General features: G+C 48.3%; 1 protein-coding gene across 4 annotated transcripts in view; it reads left to right on the forward strand.

Annotated features, from left to right (window-relative positions):
* The window catches only part of LOC140725789 (phospholipase D1-like), a 228,636-nt gene that overhangs the window by 65,985 nt on the left and 137,525 nt on the right, over positions 1–25,126 (forward strand). For all 4 annotated transcript variants that reach the window (XM_073041705.1, XM_073041706.1, XM_073041704.1 and 1 more), the window contains 3 exons: positions 7,656–7,844; positions 14,817–14,950; positions 18,743–18,888. In XM_073041705.1, the coding sequence (XP_072897806.1) occupies positions 7,691–7,844; positions 14,817–14,950; positions 18,743–18,888 (434 nt within the window). In that variant the 5' untranslated portion in view covers positions 7,656–7,690. The remainder of the gene's footprint in view (positions 1–7,655; positions 7,845–14,816; positions 14,951–18,742; positions 18,889–25,126) is intronic.

The raw sequence follows: 25,126 nt of genomic DNA on the forward strand, positions 1-25,126 counted from the left end.
ATTACCCGTCTTCCACCTTTGCTCTATAGGGAAATTCCATAGCACACTCAACCAAGTGATCCATTCCTGTAGCCTATCTAACAACCTAGATAGATAGATAGATACTTTATTCATCCCCATGAGGAAATTCAACTTTTTTTTTCCAATGTCCCATACACTTGTTGTAGCAAAACTAATTACATACAATACTTAACTCAGTAAAAAAAATATGATATGCATCTAAATCACCATCTCAAAAAGCATTAATAATAGCTTTTAAAAAAGTTCTTAAGTCCTGGAGGTAGAATTGTAAAGCCTAATGGCATTGGGGAGTATTGACCTCTTCATCCTGTCTGAGGAGCATTGCATCGATAGTAACCTGTCACTGAAACTGCTTCTCTGTCTCTGGATGGTGCTATGTAGAGGATGTTCAGAGTTATCCATAATTGACCGTAGCCTACTCAGCGCCCTTCGCTCAGCTACCGATGTTAAACTCTCCAGTACTTTGCCCACGACAGAGCCCGCCTTCCTTACCAGCTTATTAAGACGTGAGGCGTCCCTCTTCTTAATGCTTCCTCCCCAACACACCACCACAAAGAAGAGGGCGCTCTCCACAACTGACCTATAGAACATCTTCAGCATCTCACTACAGACATTGAATGACGCCAACCTTCTTAGGAAGTACAGTCGACTCTGTGCCTTCCTGCACAAGGCATCTGTGTTGGCAGTCCAGTCAACACAGTCAACACCTGTCTAGTAGCCCACCTACCAGATGGAGATGCAACTTGGCAGGGTGCTCTCAATGGTGCTCCTGTAAAACACATTTCTGATGGGGTCGGCGAGCCTTGCTTTACTTTGTCTGTGGAGACACTGCTGTGCTGCCTTGTTCAGGGAGACGATATCAAGGGACTGGCTGAGGTCAGACATGACGTGAATCCCCAGGAACTCGGTGCCCTTAACTCTTTCTATGGAGGAGCCCTGTATTCGCAGAGGGGGATGATCTGATTTTCAGACATACATGTGACAACTAAAGCTGATCTTTAATCTTTCTAAGTACTTCCAAATGATAATGTGACACACAGGTCTTATCATTATTGTCTCTGAGGAAATGGCAACAGTTCTCCAATCGTTCTCATTCCTGGAGGAGTGTGTGTGGGAGTCCTTGGCTTGACATTGCGATCACCACACTAATAGTTGCAACCAATTAACCCAATGTCAGGGATCGTCCTGTAATATTTGACTGAAGATTACCTTTCACTTGTCACATGTATATCAAAACCCTCCGAGCATTTGGAGAAGCATAGCAGATTTGCGAGCAACGGTTGTGTAGCGTTTAGGGTGACGCCATTACAGTCGGAGCTCGAAGCTCAATTCCAGCACCTTCTTTAAGCAAGTTTCCTTATGAGGAAAGGTTGAGTGGGCTGAGGTGTTTCTCTTTGGGTTGAGGTGACACGATGATAAGAGGCCTAGATCAAATGGATAGCCAGAGACTTTCTCCCAGGGTTTCCCTGGTTACTCAACTTCTAACACTGCTGGAGCTTACCATTTCAATCTACATTGAACTTGACAATCTTGCTCCTCATATCACAGTTAACCTTCCTGCCCCCTCTAATCTTAAGCAACACATACAAAATGCTGGAGGAACTCAGCAGGTCAGACAGCATCTATGGAAATGAATAAACAGTTGATGTTTCGGGCTGAGACCATTCATCAGTACTTCCAGTCTTAAAAGCATACCCACTGTATTTTTACCGTGGGCAAAAGATTCTGACTGTCTACCTAGCAATGCCTGTCATGATTTTACGGGTCTCTCTCAGGTCTTCCCTCAGCCTCCGCACTCCAGGGAAAACAACCCAAGTTTGTCCAACCTCTCCTTTTACCAGTTCGAGAACCTTCAATTCCTTGTATCGTCTCTAATTCTGACACCTTCCAAACTGAACCGTGTCATGGTTGCTGGTCTTGGGCACCGGCATTTGGAACACCTTGCCTAAATCTCTCTCCCTTTCTATATCTCTCTCTTTCTCTGAGACCCTCTATAAACTCTACCTCTATAAAATATGGACCATAGAACAGGTACAACACAGAAACAGGTCCTTTGTCCCACAAATGTTATGTTGAACTCATTAAATTAATAATCAAATGGCCAACTAAACTAATATCCCTGCCTACACAATGTCCATTATCCTCACATTCATGAGCCTATCTAAACGTCTCTCAAGTCCCTAATGATTCTGCCTCTACTGCCACCCCAGGCAGGGCATTCCAGGCATCCACCACTCTCTGTGTGTGTTTTTAAAAAAAAGAAAAAAAAACTTGCCCATCATATCTCCTTTTAAGTTGCTCCATCTTGCCTTAAATGCATGCCCTCTGCTATTAGACATTTCCTTATACAAGTTGTAAACTCAGCCAGCTCCATTACGGGCACTAGCTTCCGCAGCTCCGAGGACACCTTAAAAAGGTGATGCCTCAAGAAGGCGGAATCCTTCATTAAGGACCCGCGTCACCCAGAACATGCCCTCTTCTCATTGCTACCACCAAAGAGCCTGGAGACACATTCAATGCTTCAGGAACAGCTTCTTTCCCCTCCGCATTGGATTTCTGAATGGACAATGAACCCATGCACACTACCTCTATTTTTTTTTTTGCTCCCTTTTTACACTCTGTGGTGAACTACATATACCTGTCCGGACACGTCCCCCCTGCTGACTGCTCCTGTGGCTCCTCCCACAGACCCCGGTATAAAGGCGATTGGAGACACAGCCCCGGCCTCAGTCTCCAGGATGCAGTGTGGTGGTCAATTGCTGCTTGTTCTTTCTTCCAGCCAATAAAAGCCTATATCTCGCCTCACGTCTCCGAGAGTTATTGATGGTGCATCACACTCCTTGTTTAATTTAATTTTTATGCATCTTGCTTCTAGTTTTGTGCTACAGTGCAGTGCTGTTACAGAACAATAAATTTCTCAGCATGTGTTGGTGAGATTAAACCTGACGGATTCAGATTACATTGATACTGCCTGACCTGCTGAATTCCTCCGGCACTTTGTGTGTGTTGCTGTAGAATTACAACAGGGAGTGGGTGGGTGGGTAGCCAGCAATAACACACTTGCATATGGACTTCGTACACTGATGGGAGGAGATTGTGGAGTTTATGCGACTGGGGATAGGGTTGTTTTTATCCTTTGTGAAACATGATATTTTCTTCATTACCCATATGAAAATGCCTCGAATGGGTGGGGAGGGCCTTCTGGACCCTGTATTAAAGCAATGGCTTTAGAAAGGCATCGGTCAGGCCACTGGAGTACTGTGAGCAGTTTTGGGCCCCATATCTGATCCGTCATCTATATTATTCTCACTACTACCATTAGGCAAAAGGTACAGGAGACTCAGGTCCCACACCACGAGGGTCAGGAACAACCATCAGACTTCTGAACCAGCACGGGTAACTTCACTCACCTCAACTCTGAACTGATTCCACAACCTACGGTCTCACTTTCAATGTTCTCAGTGTCATACTGTACAGTACCGTGCAAAAGTCTCAGATGGCCTAGCTCTATCTATATAGAGAGCTGCCCCAGACTTTGCACAGTACTGTATTTGTCAATGTGGAGCAGAGAGCGAGTTTGTAAATCTGGTGGGAGCAAAGGATACTGGGAATGGCGAGGGTAGAGTGGCACAGGAGGGGTATGGGATAGGTGGCAGAGTCCCAGGGATGGGGGTAGGTGCGGGTGCAGGCACGCCAGCCCTGAGACACGAGCAAGGTCATTTGATGACAGTTAGTTTATTGATCATTACAGAATGCTTCCCACTCCCTCCCCTCTCCCTGCCCCTTTCCCCAAACATGGTTCCCTTCCCCCTGTCCCCTTCCCCCTCTCAGTCCACAATAGAGACCCATATCAGAAACCGGTTAATCGACACTCTCCCTCACATATCTCATGAAATGTGTTTATTTTTTTGCTGCAGCAGTACAGTGCAAAACGTAAAATAGTGCGAATGTCAGGCTCCCCAGCTATATATATTTCATCAGTCAGTGATGGGGGAGAGTGTCTGTGGGCTGTGGGAGGGGATTCACTGGGGGAGTGTCCTGGACTGTGGGAGGGGATTCTCTGGGGGAGTGTCGGTGATGGGGGAGAGTGTCTGTGGACTGTGCGAGCGGATTCCCTGGGGGAGTGTCGGTGATGGGGGAGAGTGTCTGTGGGCTGTGGGAGGGGATTCCCTGGGGGAATGTCGGTGATGGGGGAGAGTGTCTGTGGGCTGTGGGAGGGGATTCTCTGGGGGAGTGTCTGTGGACTGTGGGAGGGGATTCACTGGGAGAGTGTCTGTGGGCTGTGGGAGGGGATTCTCTGGGGGAGTGTCCTGGACTGTGGGAGGGGATTCCCTGGGGGAGTGTCGGTGATGGGGGAGAGTGTCTGTGGGCTGTGGGAGGGGATTCACTGGGGGAGTGTCCTGGACTGTGGGAGGGGATTCTCTGGGGGAGTGTCCTGGACTGTGGGAGGGGATTCCCTGGGGGAGTGTCGGTGATGGGGGAGAGTGTCAGTGGGCTGTGGGAGGGGATTCTCTGGGGGAGTGTCCTGGACTGTGGGAGGGGATTCCCTGGGGGAGTGTTGGTGATGGGGGAGAGTGTCTGTGGGCTGTGGGAGGGGATTCACTGGGGGAGTGTCCTGGACTGTGGGAGGGGATTCTCTGGGGGAGTGTCGGTGATGGGGGAGAGTGTCTGTGGGCTGTGGGAGGGGATTCTCTGGGGGAGTGTCTGTGGGCTGTGGGAGGGGATTCTTTGGGGGAGTGTCTGTGGGCTGTGGGGGGGGATTCTCTGGGGGAGTGTCTGTGGGCTGTGGGAGGGGATTCACTGGGGGAGTGTCCTGGACTGTGGGAGGGGATTCTCTGGGAGAGTGTCGGTGATGGGGGAGAGTGTCTGTGGGCTGTGGGAGGGGATTCTCTGGGGGAGTGTCTGTGGGCTGTGGGAGGGGATTCACTGGGGGAGTGTCTGTGGGCTGTGGGAGGGGATTCTCTGGGGGAGTGTCTGTGGGCTGTAGGAGGGGATTCACTGGGGGAGTGTCGGTGATGGGGGAGAGTGTCTGTGGGCTGTGGGAGGGGATTCACTGGGGGAGTGTCCTGGACTGTGGGAGGGGATTCTCTGGGGGAGTGTCGGTGATGGGGGAGAGTGTCTGTGGGCTGTGGGAGGGGATTCTCTGGGGGAGTGTCCTGGACTGTGGGAGGGGATTCCCTGGGGGAGTGTTGGTGATGGGGGGGAGTGTCTGTGGGCTGTGGGGGGGGATTCTCTGGGGGAGTGTCTGTGGGCTGTGGGAGGGGATTCACTGGGGGAGTGTCCTGGACTGTGGGAGGGGATTCTCTGGGAGAGTGTCGGTGATGGGGGAGAGTGTCTGTGGGCTGTGGGAGGGGATTCTCTGGGGGAGTGTCTGTGGGCTGTGGGAGGGGATTCACTGGGGGAGTGTCTGTGGGCTGTGGGAGGGGATTCTCTGGGGGAGTGTCTGTGGGCTGTAGGAGGGGATTCACTGGGGGAGTGTCGGTGATGGGGGAGAGTGTCTGTGGGCTGTGGGAGGGGATTCACTGGGGGAGTGTCCTGGACTGTGGGAGGGGATTCTCTGGGGGAGTGTCGGTGATGGGGGAGAGTGTCTGTGGGCTGTGGGAGGGGATTCTCTGGGGGAGTGTCCTGGACTGTGGGAGGGGATTCCCTGGGGGAGTGTTGGTGATGGGGGAGAGTGTCTGTGGGCTGTGGGAGGGGATTCACTGGGGGAGTGTCCTGGACTGTGGGAGGGGATTCTCTGGGGGAGTGTCGGTGATGGGGGAGAGTGTCTGTGGGCTGTGGGAGGGGATTCTCTGGGGGGTGTGTCTGTGGGCTATGGGAGGGGATTCTCTGGGGGAGTGTCGGTGATGGGGGAGAGTGTCTGTGGGCTGTGGGAGGGGATTCACTGGGGGAGTGTCGGTGATGGGGGAGAGTGTCTGTGGGCTGTGGGAGGGGATTCTCTGGGGGAGTGTCTGTGGGCTGTGGGAGGGGATTCACTGGGGGAGTGTCTGTGGGCTGTGCGGTACCCCTGACATCTCCTCTGTACCTACTTCCAAGCACCTTAAAACTATGCCCTCTCATGCTAGCCATTTCAGCCCTGGGAAAAAGCCTCTGACTATCCACACGATCAATGCCTCTCGTTATCTTGTACACCCCTATCAGGTCACCTCTCATCCTCCTTCACTTCAAGGAGAAAAGGCCGAGTTCACTCAACCTATTCTCATAAGGCATGCTCCCCAATCCAGGCAACATCCTTGTAAATCTCCTCTGCACCCTTTCTATGGCTTCCACAGGCGACCAGAACTGAGCACAGTACTCCAAGTGGGGGTCTGACCAGGGTCCTATATAGCTGTAACATTACCTCGCGGCTCCTAAATTCAATTCCACGATTGAAGGCCAATACACCGTATGCCTTCTTAACCACAGAGTCAACCTGCACAGCTGCTTTGAGTATCCTATGGACTCGGACCCCAAGATCCCTCTGATCCTCCACACTGCCAAGTGTCTTACCATTAATACTACATTCTGCCATCATATTTGACCTGTTCCCACAAACTATGGACTCACTTTCAAGGACTCTTCATTTAATATTCTTGGTATTTATTGCTTATTTATTAATAATAATAATTACTATTATTATTTCTATTTATATTTGCACAATTTTTCTTTTGCGTATTGGATATTTTTCTGTCTTATGTGTGTGGTCTTTCATTGATTCTATTGTGTTTCTTTCTATTTACTGTGAATGCCCACAAGGAAATGAATCTCAGGGTGGTATATGGTGACATATAAGTACTTTGATAATACATTTTTTCTTCAAAATTTCAACTTTGAAACAGTGAGATGCGTTGTTTGCATTAACAATTGACACCGTCCAATGACGTGTTCTGCAGTAGGGCCACATCTGGAGAATTGCAAATGGTTCTGGTCACAAGGACGTCGTGACTTTGGAGGGAGTGTAGTGCCTGGATTAGAGGGTGTGTTCTTTCTCTGGAGTGGTGGAGGCTGAGCGGGACCTGATAGAGGTCTATAAGATTATGTGGGGTATAGACAGAGTAGACAGACAGTGTCTTTTTCCCAGGGTTGAAATGTCTAATACCCGAGGGCATGCATTTACGGTGAGGAGGGTAATTTCAAAGGGGATGTGAGGGGCAAGTTTTTTTACACAGAGTGGTGGGTGTCTGATGAGTGAGTGATGCGCTGCCTGGGGTGGTGGTAGAGGCAGATACATTTGAGGTTTTTAAGAGACGTTTAGATAGGCACGGGAATGTGAGGAAAATGGAAATATATGGACATTGTGTAGGTAGAAGGGATTAATTTGGTTGACCATTTGATTGCTAATCCAATTGCTTCAGCACAACAATGTGGGCCGAAGGGCCTGTTCCTGTGCTGTACTATTCAATTTCTATCCTCTGGGTGCTGGGCAGCCCACAAGTGCCGCTAAGCTTCTGGCACCTACGTCCGACATGCCGGGTAATGAATGTAAGACGGTGGTTCCCAACCTGGACACCATGGTTCCCTCTGTTTATAGGACGGGGCCATGGCATAAAGATGGTTGGGAGCCCCTGATATAAAAGGACTAGGGAATTATTGTCTGAAGGCATTACGTCAGCTGCAGAAGGCGTTGAGCAACATCTTTCTTCCTTCCTCCATAGGCAGTCTGCCTGGGGTCCGGCTGTTAGTGCCCAGCATGTCGGAACCGCAGGGGTCTTTCCACCGGTCATCACCACTGAAGGGTGTAGCCCAGGGCATCAGCCAGCTAATGGAGAAGCTCGACACCAATGAGCTCTACCTCGAAGAAGATGAGCCCGACATTGATACAGGGAACGAGATCAGAGCGTCCGGTGAGTGACTTTTCACCTTCAGTCTGGGAATCAGAATCAAAGTCAAAGTCCATTTGTTATCGAGGTATGTGTACAGAATGTAACCCTGAGACCAGTCCCCCACAGGAAGCCACAAAACACCGCCGAACCCATTCAACAAATCGCCCAACGCGCAGAGACTAAAGAACAAATAGTGCAAACAGCAAAAGGAGTGAACGGCACAGAGAATATCAAACAGAAACCCTGTAGCGTTCAGCTTTCCTGTCACTGTGGCATGAAATGCATTATCTTGTGGCATCGGAGAAATGTAAAACTGACTACCAGTTATAGACTAATACAGGGAAAGGAACGATGAGGAAGTGTAACACACACAATGACTTAGTGAGGTAGTGTTTGTGGGCCATTCAGAAATCTGACTGTGCAAGAGAAGAAGCTGTTCCTAAAACACTGACTGTGAGTCTTCAGGCTCCTGTACCTCCTCCCTGATGGCATTCACAAGAAGGGGGCATGTCCTGGACGATGAGAGTCCCTCAAGATGGAAGCCACCATCTTGAAGCTTTGCATTTTGAAGATGTCTTCAGTGCTGGGGAGGCCAGTGTCCATGATGGAACTGGCTGAACCTAGAACATTCTGCAGCTTTTTCCGATCCTGTGCAGTGGCCCCTCCTTACCAGATGGTGATGCAACCGGCGAGAATGTTCTTCACCTTATATCTATAGAAATGTACAAATGCCTTTGGTGATACAGAATAGAATAGAGGGATGTCCATTTGGAATGGACATGATGAGGAATTTCTTTAAGCAGAGGGTGGTGAATCTGTGTGATTCATTGCCACAAATAGCTGTAGAGGCCAAGTCAGTGGTTGATAGGTTCTTCGTTGGTCAGGGTGTCAAAGGTTACAAGATGGTAGGAGATTGCGAGGGATAACAAATCAACCATGATGGAATGGCGGAGCAGACTGGATGGGCCGAATGGCCTAACTCTACTCCTATGTTTTATAGCAAATCTCCTCACATTCTTAATGCAATAGAACTACTGGCATGCCTTCTTTGTGGATGCATCAATATGTTGCGTACAATGTAGATCCTCTGAGGCACTGACACCCAGGAACCTGGTAACACCAATACCCAGGAATAAAAAAACCCACAAAAGTAGTGTACACTCTATCACATGAAAAACCCTTCCCAACATTGAGCATATTTACAGAGAATGCTGCCACAGGTAAGCAGTGCCCTACATCAAGGGCCCCTGCCATCTAGGACATGATCTCTTCTCGCGTCTGCCATTGGGATGGAGCTACACCACCACCTCGGGACCCACACCACCAGGTTCAGGAAGAGTTATTACCCCTCAATCATCAGGTCCCACACCACCAGGTTCAGGAACAGTTATTACCCCTCAATCATCAGGTCCCACACCACCAGGTTCAGGAACAGTTATTACCCCTCAACCATCAGGTCCCACACCACCAGGTTCAGGAACAGGTATTACCCCTCAACCATCAGGTCCCACACCACCAGGTTCAGGAACAGTTATTACTCCTCAACCATCAGGTCCCACGCCACCAGGTTCAGGAACAGGTATTACCCCTCAACCATCAGGTCCCACACCACCAGGTTCAGGAAGAGTTATTACCCCTCAACCATCAGGTCCCACACCACCAGGCTCAGGAACAGTTATTATCCCACAACCGTCAGGACCCACACCACCAGGTTCAGGAACAGTTATTACCCCTCAACCATCAGGTCCCACAACCAGGTTCAGGAGCAATTATTATCCCTCAACCATCAGGCACTTGAACCAGTGGGGTAACTTCACTGACTTCAATACTAAACTGATCACACAACCTGCCAGTTCACTTTCAAAGGCTCTAAAACATGATCTGTCATATTATTTTACTTATTTATTAGTTATTACTATTATATATGTTTTGTATTTGCAGGGATTAACTTTTTTCACGTTAATTTTTCTCGGTCTTTGTGTGTAGTTTTTCTTGATTCTGTTGTACTTCCTTGTTCTACTGTGAATGACAAGAAGAAAACAAATCAAGGTTGTATATGATGGCATATACAGCGCCTTTAAAAAGTATTCACCCCCTTTGGAGTCTTTTTTTGTTTATCAGTGTCAAAAAAATCCAAATTAGGTGCACTGTGATTCAATGTTCTAAAACATGAAAACTTCCTGGGGGGTGAATCCTTTTTATAGGCACTGTACATACTTTGAATCTCTCCTCTACCGTTATAGAAGCTCACCTCTGCTCACCTCAGTGTTGTGTACGTTCTATATTTATACCCACCACCTCCTTGAAACTTGACAAAATACCTCGTCCCCTTTGGGGTTGACTATTGAACCTGCTTCCATCACCATTTCATAAAGTCACAGAGCACTACAGCACCAAAAGGGGCCCTTCGGCCTGTCTAGTCTATGCCAAATTAATATGCCTAGTCCCACCCTGGACTCACAACTGGACCATACCCCTTCAATCCATGTACCAATCCAAACTCCTCTTAAAAGCTGACATTAAACCGGCATTCATCACTTGTACTGGCAGTTCATTCCTCACTCTTACCACTCTCTGAGTGAAGAAGTTCCCCCTCATGTTTCCCTTAAACTTTTCACCTTTCACCTTTAACCCATGACCTCTAGTTCCAGTCTGCCCCAACCTCAGTGGAAAAGCCTGTCTGCATTTACCCTGTCATAATTTTGTATAGCTCTGTCAAATCTCCATTCAATCTTGTACGCTCTAGGGAAAAAAGTCCTAACCTATTAAAAAATGTGAATTTCCCGACACGAGAAAATAATATACTGGACCAAGTCTACACACGTGTTCCAGGACCATCTGCACATCTAGGACAATCAGACCACATCTCCCTCACACTGAGCCCAGCTTACAGACCACAGATCTGCAGAGTAAAACCAACCATCAAGACAGTACACGTGTGGTCTGAGGAAGCCACCTCAATGCTACAGGACTGTTTTGACAACACAGATCGGGGCTTGTTTGCAAAGGGAGCAGACCTGGGGGAATATGCTGGTTCAGTCCTAGGATATATTAAACTGTGCACAGAAAATGTAATAACACAAAAGACAATGAAGGTGTTTCCCTATCAAAAGCCGTGGATCAACAGCAATGTGAAGTCACTGCTCAGGGAGTGCGATGCAACCTTTGGGTCAGGAGACAAACAAGCCTACAGTGAAGCACGGGGGAATCTCCGCAGAGGCATCAGGGATGCAAAGTGCAAATACAAATTGCACATTGAAAATCAGTTTGATAACAACCCCCACAGTATGTGGAAAGGCATCAAGGTGCTGACAGACGACAAAACCAGTAATCTGCTGCCAGATGATGACACCACACTGCCTGATGTTCTAAACCAGTTCTCTGCCCGCTTTGATACTCAGAGGGAGGAGGCTGCTCCACTCATCAGCCCACCTGACGATGAGACCACACTGATGATGAGTCCACACTGACGATGAGACCGCACTGACGATGAGTCCACACTGGTCCTTCAGCAACATCGAGGTGAGATCCACCCTGAGGAAAGTGAATGCGAGTAAGGCAGCTGGCCCAGCCGGGTACTGAAAGCACGTGCCGACCAGCTTGCTGAGGTGTTTACAAGTATATTTAACCTCTCTCTGAAACAAGCTGCTGTTCCAACATGGCTTAAAACCTCCACCATCATCACAGCGCCCAAAAAATCAGCTGTGAAGTGCCTGAATGACTATCGCCCTGTAGCGCTGACACCCATAGCCATAAAGTGCTTTGAGAGACTGGTGCTCTCACACATTAAGGGTATAATCCCACCTGATCTGGACAAACACCAATTTGCTTACCGGTCAAACCGCTCCACAGAGGATGCAATCACAACAGCCCTCACTTGCTGAGGCCATATTGCTCTGACTCACTTAGAGGAACCGAACACTTATGTGAGGATGTTATTTGTGGACTTTAGTTCTGCATTTAACACAGTCATTCCCCATAAACTGGTCAGCAAACTGAACGCTCTTGGCCTTGGTTCCTTCCTGTGCTCATGGGTCATGGACTTTCTCACAGACCGACCACAGCAAGTCAGAGTTGGTAAGCACACCTCCAACACCCTCATCTTAAAAATAGACACCCCGCAGGGCTGTGTGCTGAGCCCTATGCTCTACACACTCTTCACACATGACTGCACCCCCATCTACACCTCCAACTCCGTAATTAAATTTGCAGACAATACCACAGCGGTTGGCCTGATCTTGGACGAGGATGAAACAGCCTACAGGCTCGAGGTGGATCATCTGACGGAGTGGTGTAAGGACAATGACCTGGTCCTTAACACTTCTAAAACAAAAGAGATAATCATTGACTTCAGGAGATCAAAGGACAGAGTACACACCCCCCTCCATATACATAGAGAGGTAGTGGAAAGTGTGGAAAACCTAAAGTTCCTTGGAGTTATGTTGTCAAAGCAGCTGACATGGACCACCAACTCCTCGCTGCTTGTAAAAAACGGCACAACAAAGACTCTTCTTCCTCAGAAAGCTGAAACAGGCCAAACTCCCACAAAAGCTGTTGCTTAACTTCTACAGAAGCACAATTGAAACCATCCTGACCAACAGCGCCACAGTGTGGTATGCCAGCTGCACAGCCGCTGAGCGACAAGACCTGCATCGCGTGGTGAAGGCGGCCCAGCGAATTGTCAGGATGTAGCTCGCAGGACTGGACTCCATCTACTCCAGCAGACTCAGGAGGAAAGCAATCAGCACAACCAGAGACACCACACACCCCGGCCACTCCCTGTCTGACCCGCTGCCGTCCAGCAAAAGGTTCAGGACACTAAAAGCCAGAACAAATAGACTGAGGAACAGCTTCTACCCCAGAGCTGTGGCCTCCATCACACCACACCCACAGAACAATGACTGAAACTGTGAGCACACATGGATTCAAATACTCGCACTAACGGCACTTTGTGCATTACTGTGATATTCTGGTGATGCTGCAACTTATTTTCTGCTACTTATCTGTTTAATATTGTTTTTCTGTTACTGTCTTGTTTTTATCTACCGCTTTGTTTAATTGCTTGAGAGAAAGCCAAACAGAGTTTCATTGTATCTATGTATAATAACAATAAAGATCATTCATTCATTCAACCTTTCCCTGTAACTCAGGTCCTCAAGTCTGGGCAACATCCTCGTAAATTTTCTCTGTACTCTTTCAATCTTACTGATAATTTTCCCTGTTGGTTGGTGACCAAAACCTCACAGTACTCCAAATTAGGCCTTAACAATGTTGTACGCAATTTCAAAATTACATCCCAAGTCCTGTAGTCGACATCCCAATATTGGCCTTGATTTATGAAGGCCAATATGCCAAAAGCTCTCCTTTCGACCTATATAACTGTGACGCTGCTTTCAAGGAATTATGGATCTGTATTCCCAGATCCATTTGTTCTACTGTGCTCCTCAGTGCCCCAACTCTCACCATGTGAGAATTACACTGCTCAGCCCTCCCAGAGTGCAACATCTTCAATAAATTCCATCTGCCTTTTCTCAGCCCATCCTTCCAGCTGATCCAAATCCCCACTCAAGCTCTAAGGGACCAACTTCACAGAACTGAGGTCCCTTGTCCTCGGGATAATTGAGTACGGTAATCTGTTCACCTTTTCCAACGCCTCGCTGTCTTCCCTAAAGTGCAGGGTCTGGAATTGGATCCAAGTTTCAGACAATCCTCTCCCACGACTTTCCTTCCACTTCTCTGTTATAGGTCATAGACCATTGAAGATAGAATGGTATAGTACAGGAGCAGGCCCTTTGGTCCACAATGATGTACTGAACAAATTAAATTAGTAATCAAATAACTAACTAAGCTAATCTCTTCTGACTACTCAATGTCTATATCCCTCCATTTCCCTCACATTCATGAGCCTATCTAAATATCTCCTAAAAGTCTCTAATGTATCTGCCTCTACCCCCACCCCAGGCAGCACGTTCCAGGCACCCATCCCTCCCTGTGTAAAAACAAAACACTTGCCCTTCACGTCTCCTTTGAAATGACCCCCTCTCACGTTAAATGCATGCCTTCTGGTATCGGACATCTCAACCCTGGGAAAAAGATGCTCTCTGTCTATTCTATCTATGCCTCTCATACGACAGAGTATTTAAGACTATAATTAGTTTCCTAGTATGATAAGATGGACTCTTGACCTCACTATCTACCTTGTTATGGCCTTGCACCTTATGTCTGCCTGCACGGCATTACTTCATTCTGCATTCTGTTATTGTTTGGCCTGTTGCTGACAATGCTCGGTGTAATGACCTGATATTGATAGATGGTAAACAAGACCAGCTTTTATGACTATGACACAGGAAGAGAATTAGCCCATCCAGTCTACTTTGCCATTCCATTTCAGCTGATTTATTACCCTCATAATCCCATTCTCTTGCCTTCTCCCTGTAAAGTTTGACACCCTTTGAATCAAGAGCCTATGAGCCTCTGCGTTAAGTATACTCAATGACTTAGCCTCCACAGGAACTTCATAGATTCCCCATCTTCTGGCTAAAGGAATCCCCTCTCATCCCTGTTCTAAAGAAATGCCCTTCTATTCTGAGGGAAGTGAGTGTCAGACTAGTGGTCACTGGCCCTCATGCCTCCTGCCTGCGTGGTCCTCTGATTCGATCACCTCTGACCTGGGAGGAGCGGTGGCTCACGTGCCCCTGTCCTCAGCGGTGTTTGTGTACAGTGCTGGCCGGCACTGTATCTGCCCATGAGAACACAGAAACTCCTGGTGGACGGTGGCAGGAATTGAACACTGATCGCTGGCACTGTACTACTGGCCACTACACTGCTGTGCCATTGACCGTTTTTCTGACCCTAAGACATAAGTGGGGAGTGCAGAGGTTGTCCTCGACATCTTTGAAACAACTTCGTAACTTAAGCAACTAAACGCTTCAATGGAAATTGCAGCTGACTGCCATCTTGACCAACAGCAAGTGTTTGCATCTTGTGTTTCAGATGGCGCCCAGATCCCGTTCTCGGCGGTCTACAAGACCGAAGGCTTCAAGGAGCCCGAGATCCAGGTCTACATCCCCGGTTCGTCCATCAAGGCTCATGTGGTGGACGTGGAACGTTTCACCTCTACTAAGAAGGTGAGAAGATTACCTGCGGCGAGCCCCTCTGCCTTGTGTGCTCGTGCCTGCCGGGCAGTGATGACGACAGTCCCCTAGTCTAGAGCTGTTGAGAGCCCATAAGGTGATGAGACACAGGAACAGAATTCGGCCATTCGGCCCATCTAGTCTGTTCCACCTTTCCTCCATGGCTGATTTATGATCCCTCTCAACCCCATTCTCCTGACTTCTCCCCATGACCATTGACACCTGGACGAATCAAGAACCCATCAACCTCCACTTTAAATATAGGCCACAGCCTTCCACGGCAACGATTCACCACTTTCTGGCTAAAGAAATTCCTTCTCATCTCTGTTCCAAATGGACATCCCTCTATTCCGAGGCTGTGCCCTCTTGTCCTGGACTCCACAATATGAAACACCCCCTCCACATCCACTCTGGGTAGGCCTTCCAATACTCAATAGGTTTGTAAACTCCAGTGAGGTTGGGCCCAGTCATTGCCCTTGTCACCAGGGTGTTGTCAACCTGGGCTCCACAGAACAGGCTGGCAGCTTCAGACCAGTGGAACAAAGGGGGAGGGGGAGGCCATTTGGCCTCTTGATCCTGGTCTATCGTTCACCAAGACTTTACCTCAGCACCTATTCACATATCCCTTTATATCCAGAACATTTCAGCAATGATTAGATGGGCCGAAGGATCTGTTTTTGTGCTATTCTATGCCCCCAAACTTATCTAGCTTGTCTTGAGTGAATATAAAATATAAAGCAATACAATACAGGAACAGGCTATTCAGCCCTTAAGACCATAAGATCTTGCAGCAGAATCAGGCCATTTAACCCATCGAGTCTGCTCTGCCATTTCATCGTGGCTGATCCAATTTACCTCTGAGCTCTGACTTCCTGCTTTCTCCCTGTATCCCTTCATGTTCTGACCTATTGAGAATCTGTCAATCTCTGCCCTAAATATACATAAAGACTTTGCCTCCACAGCTGCCTGTGGCAAAGAATTCCACAGATTCACCACCCACAATATTTTTGCCAACCACAATGCCAAATGAAGCTAATCCCATCTTCCTGCACATGGTTGATATCTTGCCATTTCCCACCTGTTCACAAGTCCGTCTCAGACTCCTCTACCATATCTCCTTTTAACCACTCCCAGGAGTACGTTCCATAAAAAAGCTTGTCCCGCACATCTCCTTGAACTCACCTTAAACAGTTGAATTTTATTGTCATCTGACTGTACCTAGATACAAACAGACAGAACAATGTTCTTCTGGACCATGGTGCACCCACACAACGTATATCACACATATCACATAAAACAAAATATTGCCATCAATAAATTAATACAATATCATTCAAAAGGCATGTAGTGTACAACACGGGCAAACTGTAAAGAGTAAACAGCTATGACGAGACCTCGGTGGTGGCAGGGTATTCGTTAGCCTCACAGCCTGAGGGAAGAAGCTGTTTCCCAGTCTGACAGTCCCAGTCCTGATGCTCCTGAACCTCCTTCCTGACAGTAGTGGGTCAGAGGGATCCTCAACAATGCTTTGGGGCCCTTCGTCTACAGCACTCTCGGTAAGTGTCACATCAGTGGGGAGGGAAACCCTAATAATACACTTGGTGGTTTTAACTCTGTGGTTTTATGGTCCGATGGCTTGCAGCTTGCAAACCACACAATGACAGGGCCAGACGGGACACTCTCGGTGGTGCTCCTATAGAAAGTGGAAATGGCGGTTGCAGTTTCTGCCGGGATGTTTGGGACCAGTGGTGTTCTGCAGGGATCTGTTCTGGGACTCCTGCTCTTTGTGACTTTTATAAATTACTTGGATGAGGAAAACTAAGGTGGGTTAGTAACTTTGTAGGTGGTGAAGTTCTGGATAGTGTGGACCATCAAACCATAAGATATAGGACATAATTAGGCCTATATCGAGTCTGCTGTGCCATTTCATTTTCTCTCTCAGCCCCAATCTCCTGCCTTTTCCCCATATCCCTTCATGCCCTGACTAATCAAAATCCTCTGCCTTAAACACGCCCAATGACTTGGCCTCCACAGCCGCCTTAAATATACCCAATGAGCTGGCTACAACAAATTCCACAGATTCACCACTCTCTGGCTAAAGAAATTTCTCCTCATCTCCTTTCTAAAAGGACACCCCTCTATTCTAAGGCTGTGTCCTCTGGTCTTAGACTCTCCCACCATAGGGAACATCCTCTCCACATCCAGTCTACATAGAGGTCTTTCAACATTGGATAGGTTTCAATGAGGCTACCCGTCGTTCTTCTGATTTCCAGTGAGTGGAGGTCCAGAGTCATCAGACGCTCTTCATATGACAAGCCTTTCCATCCTGGAGGGCTGCTGTCAGTTGCAACTGGACATTGATGGGATGCAGCGTGATGTTGACAAGCGGCAGGTGGAGTTCATTCCAGAAAATTGTGAAGGTCTGGTTTGAAAGCAGAGTGCAGGGTTAATGGCATGATTGTTAGTAGTGTGGAGGGGGAGGGATCGTGGGGTCCACGTCCCTCAAAGTTGTTCTACAAGTTGATAGGGTTGTTATGAAAGTACATTGGTCGTTATTAGTTAGACCCTCCTGTTTGAGGCCATGCCTTCTTCGTGTGGCTGTCATCGGGCAGGAGATACAGGAGCCTGGAGCCTGAGGGCCACACCTCAATGCTCCACCCCACCTCTGACATCAGGTTCCTGAACCGGTCTGAAGGTCACGAATTCTGGTTTACAGTAATGTTAGAGTCGTAGGAAAGTACAGCACAGAAACAGGCCCTTCAGCCCATCTAGTGTGTGCTGAACCATGTAAACCATGATGTTGTGTTTATTTTATTTTATTTTTGTCATGTAAGTTATTGTGTATGAGGATAGGTTGAGCGAGCCAGGATATTTCTCTGTGGAGTAAGGGAGGATAAGAGGTGACTCGACTGAAGTGTAGAAGATAAGGTGCGCGGATTGAGTAGACAGCCACAGACCTTTTCCTAGGGTGGAGACAGCTAATACGATGGGGCAGAGTTTCAAGGTGGTTGTAGGGAAGTGTAGAGGAGATGTCAGAGGTAAGGTTTTAATACAGAGTGGTGGCTGTGATGCCAAGGATGTTGTTCGAGGCAGATACATTGGGTCATTTAAGAGACCTTTCGATAGGTACATGGATAACAGAAAAACGGAGGGCTATGATTAATTTTAATGTAGGTTCGAAGGTCGGCACAACATCATGGCCCTTGGGGCCTGTACTGTGCTGTACAGCTCTATGTTCTACGATCCTGGGTCGCCGGAGCCAGGCAGAGGCAACTTACCACGTTGCACACCTGATTTTTATTTTAAAAGTGTAGATTTGTCGAGAAGGAGGATGAGAGGTGACCTGATGGAGGTGTACAGGATGATAAGAGGCACAGATAGAGTGGGCAGCCAGAGACTTTCTGCCATGGTGGAAATGGCTAATACAAGGGGTTATAATTTTAAGGTGATTGTAGGAGAGTGTAGAGGGGATGTCAGAGGGAGGTTTTTTACACAGAGCCAGGGGTGATGTGAGAGTTAGATATGTTAGGGGCCTTGAGAGACTTTTAGATCGGTATGTGGATGATAGAAAATGGAGAGCTGCACGAGAAGATAGAGTCGTATTGGTCTTTGAGTGGGTTAAAAGCTCAGCACAACATTGTTTGATGAAGGATCTGGCCTGTTCTATGTTCAAGTGGCTGGCACAAAGTAGATTTATCCACTTATTTCCTGCTGCTCTCTGTCTGGCTTCCTCTTCCCTTGGGAGTTGAGGTGGACCTCCTAACAAACTTGCTTCTTCCTCCGCAGGTCCCAATTCCAAACATCTACACCATCGAGCTCAGTCATGGAGAGTTCTGCTGGAAGGTCAAGAGGAAGTTCAAGCACTTCCAGGAACTCCACCGGGAGCTTCTCCGCTACAAGGCCCTGCTCCGTCTGCCCATCCCGACTCGGAGGTAATGTAAAACCTGGAAAACCGGCACTGTCCCCTTCTCCCCAGTCCCACTGTGGGCTGTGCCTGAACCTCGGAACCTCCGTGGAGTCGGGGTATTCACACTGTTCCACCTGTCCCCTTCTCCCCAGTCCCACTGTGGCAAGGCAGTCACACTGTTCCACACGGGGCAAGTGGGAGAAACTGGTGGGGTGGGGTGGCACATTGCGGTGCAGAGTATGGGGGGAGCAGATTATGTTAGAATGTGAGAGTTTGGGTGCAGGTGATGTGCAAAGGGTTAGGAATGCCAGTGGTAAATTGCCATTATTTAGAGAGGATTTGAGAGCTGAGTAACAATATTTTGGCAGGCTTAGGCCTGACGACCTGACAACCTGACAATCCATGGTTGGGTTGACCATGGATGTTACCAAGCTACATATATGTCACTACCTACAACCCTGAGATTCATTTTCTAACAGGCAATCCCAGTAAACACAAGAAATACAATCCAATCAATGAAAAACCACACCCAGAGGACAAATAAGCAGTGTGCAAAAGACAACAAACTGGAAATATAAAAAAAGAGGGGAAAAAAGAAATAACATAAATATCGATTAAAATCAGATGACGAATCCTTGAAAGTGGTTGTTGGAACATTTCAGTGATGGGGTGAGTGAAGTTATCCCCTCTGGTTTAGGAGCCTGATGGTTGAGGGGTAATAACTGTTCCTGAACCTGGTGGTGTGGGACCTGATGGCTGAGGGGTAATAACTGTTCCTGAACCTGGTGGTGTGGGACCTGATGGTTGAGGGGTAATAGCTGTTCCTGAACCTGGTGGTGTGGGTCTTGATGGTTGAGGGGTAATAACTGTTCCTGCACCTGGTGTTGTGGAACTTGATGGTTGAGGGGTAATAACTGTTCCTGTACCTGGTGGTGTGGGACCTGATGGTTGAGGGGTAATAACTGTTCCTGAACCTGGTGTTGTGGAACCTGATGGTTGAGGGGTAATAACTGTTCCTGAACCTGGTGGTGTGGGACCTGATGGTTGAGGGGTAATTACTGTTCCTGCACCTGGTGTTGTGGAACTTGATGGTTGAGGGGTAATAACTGTTCCTGAACCTGGTGGTGTGGGACCTGATGGTTGAGGGGTAATTACTGTTCCTGCACCTGGCGGTGTGGGACCTGATGGTTGAGGGGTAATAACTGTTCCTGCACCTGGTGTTGTGGAACTTGATGGTTGAGGGGTAATAACTGTTCCTGAACCTGGTGGTGTGGGACCTGATGGTTGAGGGGTAATAACTGTTCCTGCACCTGGTGGTGTGAGACCTGATGGTTGAGGGGTAATTACTGTTCCTGCACCTGGCGGTGTGGGTCCTGAAGCTCCTGATGGCAGCAGAGAGAAGAGAGCAAGAAATGACAGGGAAAATTGGTAGCTCAGGTTAGCTGGATGGTGGGAGTCCTACGACAGCACTCCATAGAGATGTACTCAATGGGGGGGGGGGAGAGGGATTTACCTATGATGGACACTTTCTGATGTGGAGAGAGGATGCTTCCTATGGTGATAGGGATGAGGACTAGAGGATACAACCTCAGGATAGAGGGGCGTCCTTTTAGAGGATAGATGAGGAGGAATTTCTTTAGCCAGCGACTGGTGAATCTGTGGAATTCATTGCCACAGGTGGCTGTGCAGGCCAAGTCAATGGGCATGTTTAAGGTAGAGGTTTTTGATTGGTCAGAGCATGAAGTGATACAGGGAGAAGGCAGGAGATTGGGGCTGAGAGGGAAATGGATCAGCCATGAAGAAATGGTGGAGCAGACTTGATGGGCCAAATGGCCTAATTATGCTCCTATATCGTACAGTCTTATGGACTTATCGTAGGCTTTTCCATAAAAGGGCAATGGTGCTTCCGTACCAGGCCTGTCTACATTGTTGGTGCAATGACGTCAGACAGTGTACTTGCAAGCCAGGACAGTACGGTATGGAGAGCAAGCTGTTGCCCATGCAGCAAGCTCCCCATCTCCATGCAGCTGATGAATCCAAAGGAATACTAGATGACTGATGCAGTTTGACACCAGCAGTGTCACAGGAGTTGCCATTTAGTGTTGAACTCAAGATAGGACTGCATTAGGGACTCCAGCTCCAGATTTACCCCGAAACCTTTCCCATGAGTGGGTGCAGCTACAAGGCGGTGGAGGTCTGAGATCAGAGTTTTCCTTCTCCTAGATGAGCTGCCAACCATGGTTGATGGGCCCCATATGCCTGGATAGGGGGACCTGTGGTGAACTACATATACTTGTCTGGACACGCCCCCTGCTGACTGCTCCTGTGGCTCCTCCCACAGACCCCTGTATAAAGGCGATTGAGGCCTGAGCCCGGCCTCATTCTCCAGGAATGTCAAGTGTGAATTCTCCAGTGTGGTGGTCAACTACTGCTTGTTCTTTCTTCCAGTCAATAAAAGCCAATATCTCGTCTTCACATCTCAGAGAGAGTTATTGATGGTGCATCAGGACCACAGCGAGAATATTGTGTACAGCCGAAGGTTGGCTTCAGTCGTCACATGTACGTCAAAACAAGGGGACGTAGATTGAAATTCATTCCTTGTGTCAAATTAAAGCACTGAGGATCGTGATGGGAAGCTCACAAATGTCGGCATTTCACTGAATGTTTCGATGCACCTGTCACAAATAAAGCTGATCTTAAACATCTTCTGGGGTGAATTTAACGTGCGATGTTATGTATTTTAGGAAGTCAGAACAGGGCAGAGCATACACAGTAAATGATGGGGCCTTAGGGAGTGTTGCAGAACAAGGAGGCCTTGGGCACAAGTACAAAGAAAACAGGAAATGGGGGAGACAGGGTGATGAAGGTGCATGGTGTATTTGCAGGGAGCTGCCAGAGGAGGCGCTAGAGTCAGGAACAGTAACAGCATTCATTGTATTGCAGGGGTTTTAGGGTCATGTTTAATATCACTAGCATGTTGTGAATTTTTTTTGTTTTATATAAATTACGGCAATAAATATATTTTTAAAATAATTAAAATAAATCGTGCACAAAGAGAGCAAAAAGAAGAAAAATTATTGTAGTGTTCAGGGGTTGGTTCATTGTCCATCCAGAGATCTGCTTATTTTATTTACTTACACAGTGCTGCCCCTTCCAGCCCAAAGGGCCACAGCAACCAGCAACCCACCTATTTAACACGAGCCTAATGATGGGACAATTTACAATGACCAATTAATCTACGAGCCCGTACGTCTTTGGACTGTGGGAGGAAACCCATGTGGTTCATGGGGAGACGGCACCAGACCTGAGTTCTGGATTTCCCCGAGCTGTAACAGCATCGTACTAACTGCTGAACTACCGTAGCGCTGGTGGCGGAGGGAGACTAGCTCCTATGAAAACCTTAATGGCGGCAATGAGAAGAGGGAATGTCCGGGGTCATTTACAGTAAAATAAAGAAATACAATAGAATTTACAAAAACCACACGCAAAGACTGACAAGCAACCAATGTGCAAAAGAAGACAAACTCTGCAAGTTAAATAAATAGATAAATAAATAATCCTGAGAACATGAGTTGTAAAGGGACCCTGAAAGTGAGTCTGGGTTGTGGAATCAGTTCAGTGATGTGGTTGAGGAGTAATAGCTGTTCCTGAACCTGGTGGTGTGGGACCTGATGGTTGAGAGGTAATAACTGTTCCTGAACCTGGTGGTGTGGGACCTGATGGTTGAGGGGTAATAACTGTTCCTGAACCTGGTGGTGTGGGACCTGATGGTTGAGGGGTAATAACTGTTCCTGAACCTGGTGGTGTGGGACCTGATGGTTGAGGGGTAATAACTGTTCCTGAACCTGGTGGTGTGGGACCTGATGGTTGAGGGGTAATAACTGTTCCTGAACCTGGTGGTGTGGGACCTGATGGTTGAGGGGTAATAACTGTTCCTGAACCTGGTGGTGTGGGACCTGATGGTTGAGGAGTAATAGCTGTTCCTGAACCTGGTGGTGTGGGACCTGATGGTTGAGGGGTAATACCTGTTCCTGAACCTGGTGGTGTGGGACCTGATGGTTGAGGGGTAATACCTGTTCCTGAACCTGGTGGTGTGGGACCTGATGGTTGAGGGGTAATAACTGTTCCTGAACCTGGTGGTGTGGGACCTGATGGTTGAGGAGTAATAACTGTTCCTGAACCTGGTGGTGTGGGACCTGATGATTGAGGGGTAATAACTGTTCCTGAACCTGGTGGTGTGGGACCTGATGGTTGAGGGGTAATAACTGTTCCTGAACCTGGTGGTGTGGGACCTGATGGTTGAGGGGTAATAACTGTTCCTGAACCTGGTGGTGTGGGACCTGATGGTTGAGGGGTAATACCTGTTCCTGAACCTGGTGGTGTGGGACCTGATGGTTGAGGGGTAATAACTGTTCCTGAACCTGGTGGTGTGGGACCTGATGGTTGAGGAGTAATAACTGTTCCTGAACCTGGTGGTGTGGGACCTGATGGTTGAGGAGTAATAACGGTTCCTGAACCTGGTGGTGTGGGACCTGATGGTTGAGGGGTGATAACTGTTCCTGAACCTGGTGGTGTGGGACCTGATGGTTGAGGGTTAATAGCTGTTCCTGAACCTGGTGGTGTGGGACCTGATGGTTGAAGGGTAATAACTGTTCCTGAACCTGGTGGTGTGGGACCTGATGGTTGAGGGGTAATAACTGTTCCTGAACCTGGTGGTGTGGGACCTGATGGTTGAGGAGTAATAACTGTTCCTGAACCTGGTGGTGTGGGACCTGATGGTTGAGGGGTAATAACTGTTCCTGAACCTGGTGGTGTGGGACCTGATGGTTGAGGGGTAATAACTGTTCCTGAACCTGGTGGTGTGGGACCTGATGGTTGAGGGGTATTAACTGTTTCTGAACCTGGTGGTGTGGGACCTGATGGTTGAGGAGTAATAACTGTTCCTGAACCTGGTGGTGTGGGACCTGATGGTTGAGGAGTAATAACTGTTCCTGAACCTGGTGGTGTGGGACCTGATGGCTGAGGGGTAATAACTGTTCCTGAACCTGGTGGTGTGGGACCTGATGATTGAGGAGTAATAACTGTTCCTGAACCTGGTGTTGTGGGACCTGATGATTGAGGGGTAATAACTGTTCCTGAACCTGGTGGTGTGGGACCTGATGGTTGAGGGTTAATAGCTGTTCCTGAACCTGGTGGTGTGGGACCTGATGGTTGAGGAGTAATAACTGTTCCTGATCCTGGTGGTGTGGGACCTGATGATTGAGGGGTAATAACTGTTCCTGAACCTGGTGGTGTGGGACCTGATGGTTGAGGGTTAATAGCTGTTCCTGAACCTGGTGGTGTGGGACCTGATGGTTGAGGAGTAATAACTGTTCCTGAACCTGGTGGTGTGGGACCTGATGGTTGAGGAGTAATAACTGTTCCTGAACCTGGTGGTGTGGGACCTGATGGTTGAGGGGTAATAACTGTTCCTGAACCTGGTGGTGTGGGACCTGATGATTGAGGAGTAATAACTGTTCCTGAACCTGGTGGTGTGGGACCTGATGGTTGAGGGGTAATAACTGTTCCTGAACCTGGTGGTGTGGGACCTGATGATTGAGGAGTAATAACTGTTCCTGAACCTGGTGGTGTGGGACCTGATGGTTGAGGGGTAATAACTGCTCCTGAACCTGGTGGTGTGGGACCTGATGGTTGAGGGGTAATAACTGTTCCTGAACCTGGTGGTGTGGGACCTGATGGTTGAGGGGTAATAACTGTTCCTGAACCTGGTGGCGTGGGACCTGATGATTGAGGGGTAATAACTGTTCCTGAACCTGGTGGCGTGGGACCTGATGGTTGAGGGGTAATAACTGTTCCTGAACCTGGTGGCGTGGGACCTGATGGTTGAGGGGTAATAACTGTTCCTGAACCTGGTGGCGTGGGACCTGATGGTTGAGGGGTAATAACTGTTCCTGAACCTGGTGGCGTGGGACCTGATGGTTGAGGAGTAATAACTGTTCCTGAACCTGGTGGTGTGGGACCTGATGGCTGAGGGGTAATAACTGTTCCTGAACCTGGTGGTGTGGGACCTGATGGTTGAGGAGTAATAACTGTTCCTGAACCTGGTGGTGTGGGACCTGATGGTTGAGGGTTAATAGCTGTTCCTGATCCTGGTGGTGTGGGACCTGATGGTTGAGGAGTAATAACTGTTCCTGAACCTGGTGGTGTGGGACCTGATGGCTGAGGGGTAATAACTGTTCCTGAACCTGGTGGTGTGGGACCTG

The sequence above is a fragment of the Hemitrygon akajei genome, chromosome 3 (assembly GCF_048418815.1).
Source record: "Hemitrygon akajei chromosome 3, sHemAka1.3, whole genome shotgun sequence".
NCBI lineage: Eukaryota > Metazoa > Chordata > Chondrichthyes > Myliobatiformes > Dasyatidae > Hemitrygon > Hemitrygon akajei.